General features: G+C 33.6%; 2 protein-coding genes across 2 annotated transcripts; one reads left to right on the top strand and one right to left on the bottom strand.

Moving 5' to 3' along the window:
* Positions 1-339: 339 nt before the first annotated feature.
* On the bottom strand, positions 340-2,892 carry LOC114747776 (laccase-15-like). The gene is made up of 6 exons (XM_028936127.1): positions 2,797-2,892; positions 2,510-2,661; positions 2,165-2,409; positions 1,643-1,771; positions 575-1,534; positions 340-470 (listed from the first exon to the last, which is right to left on the bottom strand). Exons 1-6 carry the CDS (start codon positions 2,890-2,892, stop codon positions 340-342), a joined length of 1,713 nt encoding a protein of 570 aa, XP_028791960.1.
* A 4,962-nt stretch (positions 2,893-7,854) lies between these two features.
* LOC114747852 (laccase-15-like) lies at positions 7,855-10,106 on the top strand. The gene is made up of 6 exons (XM_028936199.1): positions 7,855-7,950; positions 8,088-8,239; positions 8,330-8,574; positions 8,678-8,806; positions 8,916-9,878; positions 9,976-10,106. Exons 1-6 carry the CDS (start codon positions 7,855-7,857, stop codon positions 10,104-10,106), a joined length of 1,716 nt encoding a protein of 571 aa, XP_028792032.1.
* The last annotated feature ends 8,009 nt before the right edge of the window (positions 10,107-18,115 follow it).

Here is an 18,115-nt window from a genome sequence, read left to right as displayed (position 1 = left end):
AATACTGAAATTCATTAAAAAAAAAAGACTAGCTGTTATTTAAATAGGATGACTAACGGAGGAGAAAAATTTGCAGTATGGTAAAAAAATCATTAATTTATTGACCTTCATTCCACTGACAAATTCAACATAACAATATCGAACAATGACTTTATTTGAAAGCAATATTCTTACAAAAGGAACCAAACATGACTACGAATTTCATACATTTCTGCTGTCAAACTACCCTTGATCTCGAGGAACAAATTAAATTAATCAATGAATAACGAATAAAAGGAAATACAAGAATTAATGTGTTAGACAAATTTCTTCCATGGACTTTTTCCATTAAAATTAAAATCAACACTTGGGCATGTCAGTTGGTGGTGGTAGCATCTGTTGGTCCGGATTGTTACCATTCTTCACAATAAAAGTCATGGCCATTCCCCATGTCACGTGACGCTCCAAATGACAATGCATGAACCAAACACCTACATATCCAACTCAAATAGGATTAGTCTATAAGATCTATAACATATATTAATCTTTAAGATTTGAAATATTGCTTGTGAGGGAGTAAATGTAAAATATATACCTGGATTGTCAGCAGTGAATCTTATGGCGACCCAACCATTTTTGGGTACGGTCACAGTGTTTTGATAGGGAGGATCAACAAGGTTGTAATTGAAAGGATCCTTTTGCTCGTCAAAGTTTCCGAATCCCCAGCCTACGACATAGAAACTATATCCATGCAAGTGAATAGGATGTTCTGTTCCAGTAAGCACATTAGTTCCCTGAAGAACAAGCTCCACCGTGGATCCGTACTCAAGCACCTTCACCTCTGTGCCCACTGATGGAGTCAACAAGAACTGAGGCAAATCATTTCCTGTAAAATCAAAGTTCAATGGCGGCATATCTGGGAAGTTGTCTCCATAAACACCACTAACGTTGTTATAATAAGCCTGCAAGATGTTAGCCCCAGGGGGCAATTGGAAGCTTATATTGTTCATACTAGCAGCAAGACGATCACCACTTGGGCCAGCACATTTTGAACCATTCTGACACGGTAATGTGTTCACAGACACTGTGTAGAAAAGCTTGGTGCTTACTTCTAATGGCACGTCAATGGGGTGGTTCTTGTCTGCTAAGCTTTTGAATTGGCTCAGTTGCGCGGTGGTTGCGATGGTGTCGTTTGAGTTTGGAAGCAAAGGCATGGAAGGGACTGTTGAAGTTGGCATATTGTGTCTGCTTCGTTTGTATTGAAGGATGGCAGTGGTGTTTGAAGGGCTAAAAAGGACATTAGGAGAACTGGAATATGCTTTGGCAGCCATGTAATAGCGATCTATTGGTTGGTTTGCTTCTAATAGAACATCCATAGTCTGACCAGGTGAGATTGTGATGTAATCTACTTTCACAGGCTTTATGTAGCTTCCATCTGTTCCCACCACTGTCAGTTTATGATTGGCAATTCCAAAGAAGAGAACTTGTTCCAGTGCTGCATTGATCACTCGAAGCAGATAGGTCTTGCCATGTCGAACATTCAGCTTGAAAGTTTCTGCCATGATTACAAATACCCATGATTATATTACTAACTTTGAGTTTCACAAGAGAACCAACATATGGATAGTTGTTCAAAAAAGCATATTTTTGTATGTATAATTACCAGAACCGGAGCATGCATAAGTATCACCAGGTTGGCCATTAATGGTGAAAGCGTCAGACACCACGGGGTCACCTCCGCTTGCACGAAAGTCATTGTAAACCTGGACGATATCTTGTTTCCACCATTCTCCTGCATTTATACAATTCACAAGTTAAGCTATGGTCTTTGAAAGTTTATATTTGTTAGAACACCGACAAGCCCAATTACATCTATCACCAAACAGCAGCCCAAGACGTACACTCCTGAAGCCCAAACACAGCAACACTCGTGAAAATTGAAATTGTAACTCACAGCACATGTTTGTGTACAGCTGGCCCTAGGAATATTCTAGAATAGTTATCCGTATATATACCCCTTATAGTGGCGCTGTTCAAAACATGGAAAATGATACAAAGTCATTTCTGAATTATGTCTCTCTCTTTCTTTGTTACCGTTGTGTCTTTTATCTCTCATTATCCTTCTTTCGCTAAAAATATTAAAAACTTGAGTTCTCAAATAATATATAATTACGAGATTCGATACCTAATATAATGGGAACTTCAGCATGTGGCTTTGGAAATGGGTAGTTAGTTCCAGGCTTGGGTTTGATGACAATAGCGCCGTGAACTGTGGCTCGAGAATAGTCACTGTGAGCATGCCACCACAGAGTGCCTTCCTCCTCAGAAAATATGACCTTTTGGCTAAACTTGTGACCTGGTTTTATGGGACACTGAGTGATAAATTCAGGACCATCCGACCATGGATATCTCGGCTGGTTCACTCCATGCCTGCCAATCAATAATTTCGAACCTTTAATAAATTAAATATCTCTTAGAGATGCAGAAAATGAACGTTTGAATTTGGTTCGTTTGAATTTGATAAACGTACCAGTGGATAGTGATGCTCTCGTTGGCTCGGTTATAGACATCAACAATGATGGTTTCACCTTTGGTCACGTACAACGTTGGTCCTGGAAACTGCCCATTCACTGTCAATATGCTTTTGGTGCTGCAAAGTCTTGTGTATGAAGTGTCTTTGACCTGCACACATTAAACACAAGCGTCAAGATGCAAGTTACCAGGTATATTTTTGATATATAATCTCATCTCAGAGAGTAATTACGTGGATACATATGTATAGTTAAACTGAATCATCATCTTCATATGAGAACGTACCTCAAAAGTATAATGTCTTACTGCACAGGAACCTAGGAGGTTGTTGAGCAACAAAACTCCTAATATCTGTAAGACCAATATTACTGATATTTTCATGACAATGTCTCTGAACCAAAGAAAGGCTGAAGAAAGAGTTGAACTCCTCGGATTAGTAAAGTTGCTGTTTGTTTCTTCAAGAAAGGCTTGCCCTCTCTCTGCTAACTGATATTGCTGCGCCTGTTTGGTAGTTGAGAAAAAGCTTTGATATGTATTGTTTCTGTGTGATTGATGATGTTTGAAGTGAACATGCAGGTATATATATTGTGTTGGGAGAGGCTATGACATGCACATGATTACGCGTAAGAATACTTTTCAGTTTGTGTGGCTTGTGCTTTTGGGCTTTAATTTGTCCAAGTCTCTCTATCACCAGGTCTTTCCTTTTGCTCAGTGTTCTTGCAAAATAATTATGGATGACGAAACAAAGTTGAACAAGTATACGCAGTTTGGAAGTTTCTTTCTGCAAGAACAAGTTCATGCATATGGTTTCCAATAAAATATTGAAAGGTCAATTTCTTTGATTTGAACTTCTTTAATAAAATCCAATCATTTCCCGGCCTGTCCAGTTTATAATATATATATATATATAGAGAGAGAGAGAGAGAGCGAGAGAGAGAGAGCCGTTTTGATATAAAGGAACAAGTTTGTGCTTTGTTTTCGATTATAAAATCCTGGTCAATTCTTTGAATGTTTCCTCATTTGTGGCTTGATGGAAAAAGCCAGCTAATTTTTTTTTTTTTTACAAGCACCAGGCGTATAACAGAGAAGAATCAACTTCTAAGAATACATACACAAATATATGATAAGTGATGAAAAATCCCAAACCCTCTAATATAAAAAGTCAAAGGCTAAACAATACAATACAATAAATACACTGAAGCCAGTTTGAATAATAATATACGGTCAACTAATTTCAAAAACACTGCCAGATTATTAGTTTCATTAAAATTAAAAAAAAAAACTTGCTGTGGTATCAAATAGTTTGTTATATAGATTCTAGCTTAATTAACTTAAAGTGGAATTGCGACATATGTGGAAGCTTCTTTACTTAAGAACAAGTTCGTGGTTTTTCACATATGCAAAGGTGGTCAATTCTTTTGAATGTTTCTTCATTTGTGGGCTAACAAATATAAGTAATAAATGATGAAAATCCAAAACCCCACGGACATAACAAGTCAAAGAATGGCTAAATAAATTCACCAGAAACGATTTGAATATTATTGTGATACAGTCGACTAATTAAAAAACAATTTATTATTAACATTCATAATTGTTCATCCTTCAAAGATGGCATCTAACCAAGATTCTTTTCAATCATTCATCAACTTATGTCCCAAAATTTGAACATCCAATTAAGTTAGAATAGAGGTTCGCTAGTTAAATATAATAATTAACATGCATAATACTACTTCTGTCATTAATATAAGAACTAGTTTGATATTCAATTTGATTTTAAATGTAAGACCTTAATCCACTTTGTCTCTCATATTTATCCTTTTTTTTTTCAAAATAATCTTTGTAGTAGTTGTACATGTTAAATATTTCATCAAATAATAATTCTAGCTAATGCATATAATTAGCAACGGTATTTTAGAAAAGACAACATCTATTTATTACAAATAACTAACTTAACTAATTTTCTTAATTTGCTTAAATTAGTCAACTAATTCTTGTATTAAGGACAAGAGGTAATAGTTGATCTTCATAGCTTTAATCAAGTGTATTATCTATATATTGATTACCAGAGGCATGCGTCGCCTGTCACCTATTATTTTTGCCTTAATTTCACTTAATTTTTAATAAGGTTTAAATAATTTTTTATTGAATATCCTGTGTTCCTTACCGTCTCTTCAGTTGTATCTATTCATATCTATGCTCACAATTTGTTAATTAGGACTTGCGTAGATGGTGACGTGTCAGTCGGCACAATATATAAAGTAAAAATATAGGCTTTTTAAAAATAAAATGATGAAATAAAATTTATTTATTATCAGCATAAAAATAAATTATTATACTCATAATTGTCTCCTTGTATCTATATATCATATGTAATTTCGATTTTTTTAGATCTGGGTGGCAAAATTATTGGAGTTTCATGCATATGTGAGAGCCGCATTGACATCTTTCCTCTTACAAATTAACAAATTATGAGTCTGGCGCTCTGGGCCAATACTTAGAATTAAGAAAACTATGAGAACCCAGTTAAAATGAAAAACTATAAGAAATTAATTAAAAATGAGGTAAAATTATAGGGAATTGGTGATTAATTTTTACCAATATAAAATTTATTACAAGAATCAAGCTACTCAAAAACCTCGAATGGTGACACACTTACATAAGTAGCCTGAAGACAACTTATATTAAATATGTTCATAAGAAAAATCAATTCATAATTTTTTAGTGAAGCCAATAATAAATTAAAAATTAACACAACTGTTAGCTTCAGAATAGAAAAGGAACATTTTAGTTTTAGACAAGGACATTTTCAAAATGAAAATGAAAGGAGTGTAGGTAGTTTTGATGAGAGGCTTTTGACGTCAGCATGATTACGCGTAAGAATATAGAATATTCAATCTTGTGTTGCTACTGTCTTGGGGGATTTTAATTCATCATGAGCATGATCTTTCAAATGTGTGTGCCTACGTCCTTATCAAAATATTCTCTTTGACAAAAGTTAGAGCTGTTATATCAAACAACACGTTGCTCGCCATAGGTTTTAGTATTTGAAGGGTTAGATCAAATTTGGTTTACTTCAATAAATTTTTTCTCTCAAATTTATAAATTTTTTCTAAAATATCCTTATTAATTATAAGGGATTTCTTCGAATAAGGGGTCATTTTAAAACAAATGATTAAATAGGATAATTCAAAAAAACCAACATATATTTATTACAAATAACTAATTTAATTAATTTTTTTAATATTCCTAAATTAATTATATATCTTTTACATATTAAGGACTAGAGTTAGTATTTTTTTATGGACAAAAGAAATAATGTGTTATTTTAAAATAAAAATGAAAGCAGTAGTTTTTTTTCCCTGAATATTAAATGATGATTTTTTATAACAATCATGATTGTTTTAAAAATTAAACCTATTAGTATTTGAGAATGTTTTAGTAACACTTAAAATCTCCACATCATCATTTTTTGTTAATAATTTTATAGTTCTTTTAAAGTTAAGTGATTAAATTAAAATCTTATATATAATTAAAGAATTAAACATATCCTTTACTTTAAAAAACGTGTGGGGCTCAAATTTATGACATACTGGTCGCAGCCTACATCTGAATGCACCAGCCGCGGCAGCCAACGGCCGACCAAGAAATTGTATAAGAAAGTCACTAATCAGCGATGGAACTAATATAGCTTGGAGGCTCATGAGTCTGGCTCAATTTCTCTGTGACTTTTAGATCTTGGAGTTGACAAATTAGAAGGTACCATAACATTTGAGCTGTCAATAGCAAGATTATATTACATATTCTTCTTGCTTCCAATGGCATTTTGTAATTTCGAATCTTCGTATGGGAACAAGTTCATGATTTCTTTTCTTTTTTTTGGCTACAACAAGTTCATGATTTCAAATATAAAAGGTGGTCAATTCTTTTGAATGTTTCATCATTTATGGGCCGGTGGGAAGACAGCTAGAAACATAAAACAGTTCTTTTTAAAAAACATATCATCTCCGGTTTTAAGCGTTGGAGCTAAGTAACTAATTTTGCAAATATTTAAAAAAATTAGTTAATTATTTTATTTGTAATAAATTTATGTTGGTCTTCTAGATTATTTCTTTGGAATCATCTGCATTTGAAATCACTTTCCTAAAGGAAAACATCCCCCCATAAGTGTAACTTTTTTTTTGTCAACCCGAAATATGCAATTAATAGAGGGAGATTAGGAAAAAAAGTTATAAACTTAGGGGACAAACACATTCTATTATTGTTATAAAAAAAACATATTCTATCATGGAATACTTTTTTGGTTCTATCTATAAACACTTCTAATATATTTCATACAGATTAAGAAAAACTTTAAACTGTATTAATTGTTATTTAAAATATAACAAATTTTCCACTTTATTACTATTTAACATATACACATTTTAAAAAAATAACTATCTATACTATAATAAATAAATGATAAAATAGTATATATACTAAGAATTTAATGGAAATTTATAAATAAGACAAAAAAACCTTTCTTTCTCAGTCTCATACATAGGATAGGTACGTCAGAATTTCCATGATGATGATGCATGGGAGTAGTTAATAGTAAGCGGGGGGGATATTTAACTTTGTGAATGATTGAAAGGAATCTTGGTAGCCAACGTTGAACCAACGTGGGTCAATGAAATCAATAAACTGGTGTTTTTTGAAAATTACTTATTTGACCCTATGGTAGCTTTCGTGTATTTATTTAGGCTTTGACTTTCTACATTTGTGGGTTTTGGATTTTCATCATTTATTAAAGACACTGAGAAATAATGAAGAGTTGACCTTTCAATATTTTATTGCAAAACCATGCATGAACTTGTTCTTATCCAAAGAAACTTCCAAACTACGCATATGTACTTGTTCAACTTTGTTTCGTTATCCGTGAGTGTATTGCAATTTCCACACCAAACTAAGCACACCTCGTTTTGTGATGACCAAGTAGCTCATTTATGTCAGAAAGAATATTTTGAGAAAGACCTGGCGATAAAGAGACTTGGACAAATTTAAGCTGAAAAGCACAAGCCACACAAATGGAAAAGTATTCTTACGCGTAATTATGTTCATGTCAAAGCCTCTCACGACACTATATACACACACACACACACACACACACACCTGCATGTTCATTTCAAACATCATCAATCACACAAAAACAATATATATCAGAGCTTTTTCCCAACTACCAAAGAGGCGCAGCAATATTAATCGAGAGAGAGAGGGCAAGCCTTTCTTGAAGAAACAAACAGAAACTTTAGTAATCCGTGGAGATCAACTCTTTCTTCGGGCATTTCTTGGTTCAGAGACGCTGTCATGAAAATCTCAGTAATATTGATCTTGCAGATATTAGGATTTTTGTTCCTCAATAACGTCCTAGGTTCCTATGCAGTAAGACACTATACCTTCGAGGTACGTTCTCATGAAGATAATAGATAATAATTCAGTTTAGCATCAATATTTCCAAGTAATGACTCTCTGAGATGAGATTAAATACAAAATAGCAGTGACGTTAATTGCATCTTGACGCTTGTGTTTAATGTGTGCAGGTCAAAGACACTTCGTACACAAGGCTTTGCAGCACGAAAAACATATTGACAGTGAATGGGCAGTTTCCAGGACCAACGTTGTACGTGACCAAGGGTGAAACCATCATTGTTGATGTCTATAACCGAGCCAACGAGAGTATCACCATCCACTGGTAAACAAACCAAACCCTGGCTTTCTGCATTATCTCTTCAGGACATTACTAAACTCGTAAGCTTAACTATTGAAAATTATTGATTTGCAGGCATGGAGTGAACCAGCCAAGATATCCATGGTCGGATGGTCCTGAATTTATCACTCAGTGTCCCATAAAACCAGGTCACAAGTTTAGCCAAAAGGTCATATTTTCTGAGGAGGAAGGCACTCTGTGGTGGCATGCTCACAGTGACTACTCCCGGGCCACAGTTCATGGCGCTATTGTCATCAATCCCAAGCCTGGAACTAACTACCCATTTCCAAAGCCACACGCTGAAGTTCCCATTATATTAGGTATCGAATCTCGTGATCATATATTTTTTGAGAACTCCAGTTTTTAATATACACTTTCAAAGACCATAACTTAACTATAAACTTGTAAATTGTATAAATGCAGGAGAATGGTGGAAACAAGACATCGTTCAGGTTTACAATGACTTTCGTGCAAGCGGAGGGGACCCCGTGGTGTCTGATGCTTTCACCATTAATGGCCAACCTGGTGATTCTTATCCATGCTCCAATTCTGGTAATTATACATATATATTTATATACCAAAATTGTGCTTTTTTGAACAACTATCCATATGTTGATTCTCTTATGAAAAAAAATTGATGTTAGTAATATAATTATGGCAGAAACTTTCAAGCTGAGTGTTCGACATGGCAAGACCTATCTGCTTCGAGTGATCAACGCAGCACTGGAACAAGTTCTCTTCTTTGGAATTGCCAATCATAAACTGACAGTGGTGGGAACAGATGGAAGCTACATAAAGCCTGTGAAAGTAGATTACATCACAATCTCACCTGGTCAGACTATGGATGTTCTATTAGAAGCAAACCAACCAATAGGTCGCTATTACATGGCTGCCAAAGCATATTCCAGTTCTCCTAATGTCCTTTTTAGCCCTTCAAACACCACTGCCATCCTTCAATACAAACGAAGCAGACACAATATGCCAACTTCAACAATCCCTTCCGTGCCTTTGCTTCCAGACTCAAACGACACCATCGCAACCACCGAGCAACTGAGCCAATTCAAAAGCTTAGCAGACAAGAACCACCCCATTGACGTGCCATTAGAAATAAGCAACAAGCTTTTCTACACAGTGTCTGTGAACACCTTACCGTGTAAGAATGGTTCAGCATGTGCTGGTCCAATTAATGGCGATCGTCTTGCTGCCAGTATGAACAATATCAGCTTCCAATTGCCTCCTGGGGCTAACATCTTGCAGGCTTACCATAACAACGTTCGTGGTGTCTATGGGGACAAGTTCCCAGATTTTCCGCCATTGAACTTTGATTTTACAGGAAACGATTTGCCTCAGTTCTTGTTGACTCCGTCAGTGGGCACAGAGGTGAAGGTGCTTGAGTACGGATCCACGGTGGAGCTTGTTCTTCAGGGAACTAATGTGCTTACTGGAACAGAACATCCTATTCACTTGCATGGATATAGTTTCTATGTCGTAGGCTGGGGATTCGGAAACTTTGACGAGCAAAAGGATACTTTGAATTACAACCTTGTTGATCCTCCCTATCAAAACACTGTGACCATACCCAAAAATGGTTGGGTCGCCATAAGATTCACTGCTGACAATCCAGGTATATATTTTACATTTACTCCCGCCCACGAGCAACATAACATTTCAAATCTTAAAGATTAATAGATGTTATACATATTTGGCTTGGATATATGTAGGTGTTTGGTTCATGCATTGTCATTTGGAGCGTCACGTGACATGGGGAATGGCTATGACTTTCATTGTGAAGAATGGTAACAATCCTGACCAACAGATGCTACCACCACCTACCGACATGCCCAAGTGTTGATTTTAATTTTAGTGGACAAAGTCCAAGGAAGAAATTTGTCTAACATATTAATTCTTGTATTTTCCTTTTATTCGTTATTCATTTATTAATTTAATTTGTTCCTTGAGATTAAGGGTAGTTTGACGGCAGAAATGTATCAATATGAAATTTGTTGAGTTTTATTGTTCTCTTTGCAAGTTGCTTTCAAATAAAGTCATTGTTCGATATTGTTATGTTGAATTTGTCAATGGAATGAAGGTCAATAAATTAATGTTTTTTTTTTTTTTACCATTCTGCAAATTTTCCTCTGTCAGTTATTCTGTTTAAATAACTGCTAGTCTTTTCTCTCAAGGATTTACAAGGATTTACAGATTAATTATCCCTTTATTTTATAAATTCTAATAATACTATTCTATTAACATAAAATATATTAGTTTATAACTATAATATAATAATGAATTATTAATAATTTTATTTTTTGCCAGCAAGAAAATATTAATTGTTCTAAAAAAATTTCCTGAATTAATTAATTATATTACTTATTTTTTATTATATACTTGTTAATTTAATTTCATTCTCAATATTTTATATTTCAGTATGAATCTATTTAATTAAGTTTATATTTAATTAATATATAAAAATTAAAACTATATTGACCTGATTAAAAATTTACTGAAATTATAAGGACTTGATAAAAAGAAAATAAATACAAAGACTTAATTAAAACTGGTAAAAGTATAAGGACTTGATAAAAAGAAAAACAATTATAGGAACTTGATTCAAAATTGATTGAAACTATAAGGATTTGCAGATTAATTAACCCTATAAAATTTAGTTTGCAGTTCAAATTGAATTACAAACTATTTAAGAAATGTATGGGTTTGTGTTACAGTGCAAGTAAAAAATATATCAAAATGAATGTACAATAAAAAAGTATACTTATCAGTATATGTACTTTCGGTATATCCTTGATTTGATTGGCAAACATCCTATTCCTGATTCATACTTGCTCCATTGTTATCCCCAGCTCTCCAACAATTTCTCTAAGTGTATATATCTCTATTAGTCATCTTTTCTCCCACACATTGTCATCTGTTCTTCTAGTCAGAGGTCTCCTGATTAGGGAACCTCAAAGTGTAGTCTCCATTATAAGATTCCAGCTCCATCACTGCTTTGTAAAGGTGAATCGCTCACTAGAAGAACTCTTTTGCTGTAAAAAAGTAAATTCAATTCAGAGATTTCGTAGTTTCACTGCTGTACAAAATTTCCAGCTAACCTGTTTCTTGTAAATTAGCTTAACTCCTCGAAAACTCTTAAAATATTTATTTCAGAAAATGTATAAATTGGGTACCAATTATGTTGAGGTGATTACTGAAATGGGATAGCAGCTTGACAAAATTCCTCTAGATATCAACGAATTAAGCTTTCCATTCAAAATATTTACGATAAATCGACAGTTTTTACCATTATTTGTAATCAATCACTGTTGCTAAAATATTTTTATGATGCGCATTTTGTGAAGGGAAATCACAAGTTCAAACACATGCTTATGTGTTTAGGTGTCTGTACATGTTCAAATTGTCAAGATGAAAGAAAAACGACTTCACTACACTAAATAACAGAAGCAAGAAATAAAAATCCAACTCTTTTAATCTATATAAGACAGAAGCAAAGGTGCGTACCTAATTAGGAATCTGTCTTGGGAATATAAAGGCATGCCCAGCAACCAGTTTTTCGAAGTTGACAAATACTCCGTCCAGCGATAAGTGCTACTTTGGTTGCCCAGAAAATTAGTGTTCAGTGAGAGCTCATGGATGCAAAAGAAATTTATCAGCTGAGTATAGTGCCTTTACTTTAATCGTGGAAGCACAGACAATAATATTGGCTAACGTACAAGAAACAAGAAAACCAAACCAAGAAAAAGAAATTCATTAATCAAAGATTATGGCTTTAAGAGACAATTGATGCTGTTGATTTGTTTTATGAGGCATTCGTCGTTTGTTATATAATAAGCTAAGAATCAAAAGAAATACCAAACTAAGAAAACTACAAAATTTGGCACCAATCACTGTTGAATGCCTTAGGAATATTAAAGGAGCAGTAGCTTGAGAAACTCCTCCAGTATTATGTTGATTAAGCTTTCCATTCAAAGTACTCATGCTAAATCATTAGTTTTAACCATTACTTATAATCAACTCCAGGGCACTACAAAAAAAAAGACTTTAGACGACGACTTTCTGCTGAAAGTGGACTTTCAGCGACGACAACAAAAAGTCGCCACTGAAAGTATACCTTTGAGCGGAAGGTGAGGTAATCATTGGGTTCACTTTCAGCAGCGACCAGCGGCAACTATTAGTGTTGCCGCTAAAGGTCTGACTTTCAGTGGCGACATTTTATTGTGGCCACTGAAAGTATACTTTTGAGCAGAAGGTGATGTAATCACTGGGTTCACTTTCAATGACGACTATTAGTGTCGCCGCTAAAGGTCTGACTTTCAGTGGCGACTTTATAATGTTGCCGTTGAAAGTGTAATATAATAATATATATTTTATTTTACAATAGTAATAGACAAATTCAATCTGGCTCAACGGCAAGAAGATTGGAACGAAAGAGGTGGTCACAAGTTTGAACCTTGAAGAAGACACATTTAAGGTGAAAATATTTGGACGATGATGTGATGGGGAGGAGTGATGTGGCAATGACATGGAGGTCGCTAGTGATGACGTGGCACCTGGTCGATGATGAGGTGGAGGTGGCCAGTAATGACATGGCAGCCAGCGGTGATGACGTGACATTAGTAAAGCCAATTCCTTTTAGGCATCACTTTCAACGGCGACAAAAAAGTCGCCACTGAGCATCCCTTTTGGCGGCAATAAATTGTCACCGCTGAAAATTCTTTTAGCGGAAGTGTCTTTCAGTGGCGACAAATATCGCCGCTAAAACTTCTAAAAATCGCTGTTGAAAGTGTCTTTCAGTGGTGACCTTTTTAGTTGTCGCTAAAAGTTTTCAGCCACGGCTGCTATGGCAACAAATTTTCAGCAACGACAAGTCGTCATTGAAAACTTTCAGTGGCGACAAAAAGTTGCTGCTAAAAGTCAATTTTTTTTTGTAGTGGGCCTGTTGCAATGGCTATATTTTTTAGTCTGATTTTGTTAGTTCTGAACAGAAATTTAAATACTCATATTCGATTAACATATGAAGGACTAACCGAACAGATAAAGGCTAGAGTTAAGTAGATGAAGAAGTAGTTATAATGGTGCTTGTGAAAATAGTCTTGAAAGAAGACCCAATATTCAACTACAAAAAATATCTATTTATAGGTATTTTTATTAGAGAATTTGATAATCAACACTTCAAAACAGCATCTACGTTTCACGCTAAAGCATCTTACCAGCCAAAAAAACATATTAAAATACCTCTGGTATGCCATTGATCTCATAAGAAAAGATTAACATGTTGTGATACTTAATGGTACTTTTATTCTCTTGATCATCATTATCATCATGTGCTTTTTCAGACTTTATGGTTAACTGCACAAAAGAAAGAATGCCAACACAATCAATTGATTTTTGTTTAAATCAAATGAAATAGAATATGAAGAGAAGACATAAACCATGCATAAAATTTCAGATCACTCAAACTGGACCAAATCCTATGCCATAGCAAAGAACAAATAGGGCACGAAGGAAGTAAAGAAAAAGGGTGAAGTGACACCATCACAAGCTGAATAAGGAAAGTCAAAGATCCTAATATCAGCACCATGGCGACCTTGCCATTTGCTTCAAAAATCAAATCGCCGCCAGTAGCTTGCCAAACAACAAAGCATTTCTTTCCAGATTTAAATAGAATTGCAATAATTGAGGAGTTTGAACAAACATACCTCTATCGAAACTCAAGAAAATCAAATCGGAAAGATTTACCATCGAATCATAAGTATAAGAAATGATGGGTTCTCCACCAACATCACTACCTACACAAAAAGCAACACAAAAACGCACCCTCTTCCTCTTTATGAGTGTGTGCGACGTGAGAAAGAGAGAGAGTAACTTACAGGGTTAAGAGAGGAGGAAGTAGGATGAGGCGGCTACAGCTAGAGAGGATTGAAGAAAGTTTTAAATAGTTAGTTATATATAGAGGTTAAAAGATAAGAATCAAGATCAACAGTTCTCTTGATTTTTCTATGAAATGTTTTGCCCATTAAGGATAATTGTGAATTAGAGAAGAGTACCTAGTTTACAATTTCTTTTATACAATGTATATAATTATATACTATGCATCTAATTTAGGATAATTGTGAATTAGAGAAGAGTACCTAATTTAAATTTTCCTTTATACAATGCATTTAATTATATACTATGCATCTAATTTTCCTTTCCCTATGTTGAGTGTGATGAATGGATGTCAATGGACAAGGAATTGAGTAATTATGGTATGACACACAGTCAAGAAGAAAGCCTTTAAATGTTTAACCAAATTTCAAATAAATTTAGATCATTCGGTTTCTAAAGTTTGCATTCATTTTCATTATATGATGTATTTCCTCGACTTCTTTTTATAAGACACAAATAATCAAATTACATAAATAAAAATGTTAGTTAAAATTGGTTAAAGATGATAAATAAGCAAAAATATATATCTTATTTTTTAAAAAAACACCTTTACGTATATCTTGTTCACCTATAAAATTTACAAAGATTTACAATTCAAATTCGGCTATTTACAACAAATATTCAGCAATTTGTACCACAAATTCATATATTTGCAACTCAGATAAAGTGAGGGTATTTTTGTCTTCTCAGAAAAAATCTTGGTCAAGGGAGGGCAGTGAAATTTCAAAATTTCTTTACAAGTTGACTGATATTAATTGGCTATTGATATGGTTTATTTAAATTCTCCCAATTCCTCCAATCGAAGCCATTTCATTATAAGTAAATAATAAATTAGAGGTGAAATTTTTATTACTAATTAGTTTAGTAATGAAAAAAATTCATCAGTTCTTAGTGATGGAACATTCTGATTTATTCTTTTTAACTTTAAAATGCCATGTCATTTTCATCGATTGCAAATAACGAGTTGTTATATATGCTTAACTAATTTGAAGAGTAGTGTGTCAAAATGCAAGTGGAAAAAAAAAACACCAAAATCAATGTAGAATCAATATACTTCTTTTTTGGTATATTGTTGATTTGATAAACAAGGATCAAATAGCATATATACATATTTGCTCCATCATTTTCCCCAGCTCTCTCGCTGACATCCTCCATTGCGATAATATATTGTCATCTTTGTCTTACAAACTTCGATGTTGATTGCCACAAATCACTGATGTGGCTTTTATCAAAGCACTTGCCCTCACACTAAATCAATGTCAGAGATCCCTAATCGGGGAACCCTGAAGTGTTACCCCTGTTATGTGATTATATTCCAGCTTCATGAATACTTTTACTGTCAAAAGATAATTCCAATTCAAATTTCATGCAGCTTTCCGCCTATCAAATCTTAAATTAGGCTAAAATCTTTAAATGGGATGAAATTATAATAATAAGTAATAATTTGTTGAATCTGATAAATACCTCGGAAACTTTCAAACTTCTATGACGATTTTATCAACCAAATGTAGTGGCAATATTAGATTGCAGCACAACATATCAAATACTCTGTTTTGGCTTGAACTCATGATACAATTCCTTCCTAGCTTTGATCATTTTAAAGGCCTCACTTTTTTTCTGGCGACATAGCAGACATATTTATATTTTAATCAGAAAATCAGAAACTCAAAATGTAAATTCTCAATAGATATAGATTTCTCTTTTTTTTAGTTTTCAAGTCTTTGATTCATATGTTTGTTTGATTTTATTTTATTTGAAGGATATGATTGGTCAAATAAATTACCTTCATTATATGATGTAAAGCACATAAGATTTCAAGCTGGAGATATGCCAAGTAACGACATTTTTGGTTGCCTCTAATGGTAGCTTTATCCTCCTTTTAGCACATGCAAAACAGGCACCATAAAGATAAATAAATTCGAATCATTCATATAAAGACTCTTAAGATTTGAATGCTCTTTAATTCTCTAACTGTATATGAACAAGAATAGTTACTCTTCATTTTTATTTATTTCCTAATATTTTGTCTCCCATCTATTCTTTTTTCATCTAAAACATTCAATGTATAGGCTCAAGTAAAAGAAACATTAAATGTATAATTCTGTTGTGTTAATGAAGCAATCCTATTGGTTGGATGTACATAATAAAAACCATTAACTTATTGTCACATCTATTTGGTCTTAATATACAAAAGTTGCCATCAAATAAAATATTTTCTTGATGTGCCTTTGTACTTCTTAACAGATTGGTTCATTGGCTATAACAGCAAGAAGCAAGAATAAAAAGGATTAATATCATCTTTATTCTCTAAAATTTAACCTTACTTCAGTTTTAATCCCTGAATTTTAAAATCATTTGGTCCTTGAAATTTGAAGCTAGTGGTTTTGGTCTCTTAAATTTCATCTTATTTTAGTTTTAGTCCTTAAAAAACATTGTTCTAGGGACTAAAAATCTTTAGGCAAATCAAAATGAAATCAAATTTCAAGGACCAATACTAGATTAAAACCACTGGTTTCAAATTTTAAGGATCAAAACCAAAATAAAATCAAATTTTAGATACTAAAAAGTTATATTAACCCCAATAAATAATATATGCATGATGATTTAGTCTAAAACCTAGGCATGTTAAACAAAGAGGACAGTATTGAAGTGGCAATGGCAAACGCCATGGCAAAAACATGAATATGTATCCTTTAAGTGAATGTAACACGATATAACATGATATATTGTTTAATTGTTTTAAGAATCACAAAATCACATATCACTACACCAAGTAACAAAAGCAAGAAATTAAACACCAACTTCTTCTAATCGCTGTGTGTGTGTGTGTGATAGGAGAAGGAAAGGTACTTACCAAAGAATTTTTCTTAGTAATATGAAGGCGTCCCCTGCAACCAATTTTTCAAAATCGACAAACACTCCATCCAGTGATAAGCAAGCGTTGCCTTAGTTGCCCAACAAATTAGTGTTCAGTGAAAGCTCATGGATGCAAAAGGAAATTCATAGACCGAAGATGAGGGCTTTAGGAGACAATTGATAATGCTGTTTAATTCAGTTTATGATTCATTATAGCTCATTTGTTAATTTTTTTTTTGTACAATAAGCATCAATAAAAAAACCAAACTTATAGTGGTGCATGTCAAATATTCATGGAAGTGCCAACATTTACCAACAAAAAATTAGGTATTTTTATTAGACAACTGGTAACAAGCGCTTCAAAATAATACATATTTCATGCTCAAGAATTTTACCAAGTAAAATGTATATTAATATACCTTTGGTATGCCATTGATCTGATAGTAAAGTAAAGATCAAAATGCTGTAAGACTTAATGATACTTTTATCCTTTTGATCATCTTCATCAATATCATATGCTTTCTCAAACTTCATGGTTAACTGCACAAAAGAAAGCAAATAACATAATCAATTCATTTTTGTCTAATCAAATCAAATAGAATGCAAGAAAAAAAAAATACATAACCAAGCACAAAGATTGATACCCAAACTAAACAAGACCCTACCTAAGCCAATCACAAATGCCTAAAGCCAAAAATCAAAAAGGACACTAAACAACTAAAAACTAAGGCTGAAATGACACCAGCACAATTTTCAACAAGGAAGGTTATAGATTAGAACATTGAGATCTTACCACTTCCTTCAAAAATTAGATCTAGGCCACTGGCTCACCAACAACAAAGCATGCAATGCTAGATTCAAATAGAATTGTAATAGTTGATGTGTTTTTGCCAAATATACCTTTATTGCAACTCTGAAAGCCAGATCTGAAAGATTCACCATCAAATCATAAGCCTAAGAAATAACGGATTCTCCACCTACATCAGCATCCCACACAAAGCAACACAAAAGCTCACCCTCCACTCCATACACAAAATCTCTCACCTTTCGAATGGCAAGAAGAGC

The sequence above is a fragment of the Neltuma alba genome, unplaced genomic scaffold (genome assembly GCF_004799145.2).
Source record: "Neltuma alba isolate B1F8T4 unplaced genomic scaffold, ASM479914v2 tig00000908_pilon, whole genome shotgun sequence".
NCBI classification, from domain to species: domain Eukaryota; kingdom Viridiplantae; phylum Streptophyta; class Magnoliopsida; order Fabales; family Fabaceae; genus Neltuma; species Neltuma alba.
This window is presented reverse-complemented; position numbering and strand designations above follow the sequence as displayed.

What these genes read in the sequence shown, in the direction of transcription:
- LOC114747776 (XM_028936127.1), bottom strand. Translation starts at nt 2,892, where the DNA reads ATGAAAATATCAGTAATATTGGTCTTACAGATATTAGGAGTTTTGTTG. An exon ending in GAGAGCATCACTATCCACTG is followed by an intron (nt 2,410 to 2,509) that starts GTACGTTTATCA and finishes ATTGATTGGCAG; the next exon opens with GCATGGAGTGAACCAGCCGA. An exon ending in TGAAGTTCCCATTATATTAG is followed by an intron (nt 1,772 to 2,164) that starts GTATCGAATCTC and finishes GTATAAATGCAG; the next exon opens with GAGAATGGTGGAAACAAGAT.
- LOC114747852 (XM_028936199.1), top strand. Translation starts at nt 7,855, where the DNA reads ATGAAAATCTCAGTAATATTGATCTTGCAGATATTAGGATTTTTGTTC. An exon ending in TGAAGTTCCCATTATATTAG is followed by an intron (nt 8,575 to 8,677) that starts GTATCGAATCTC and finishes GTATAAATGCAG; the next exon opens with GAGAATGGTGGAAACAAGAC. An exon ending in ATTCACTGCTGACAATCCAG is followed by an intron (nt 9,879 to 9,975) that starts GTATATATTTTA and finishes GGATATATGTAG; the next exon opens with GTGTTTGGTTCATGCATTGT.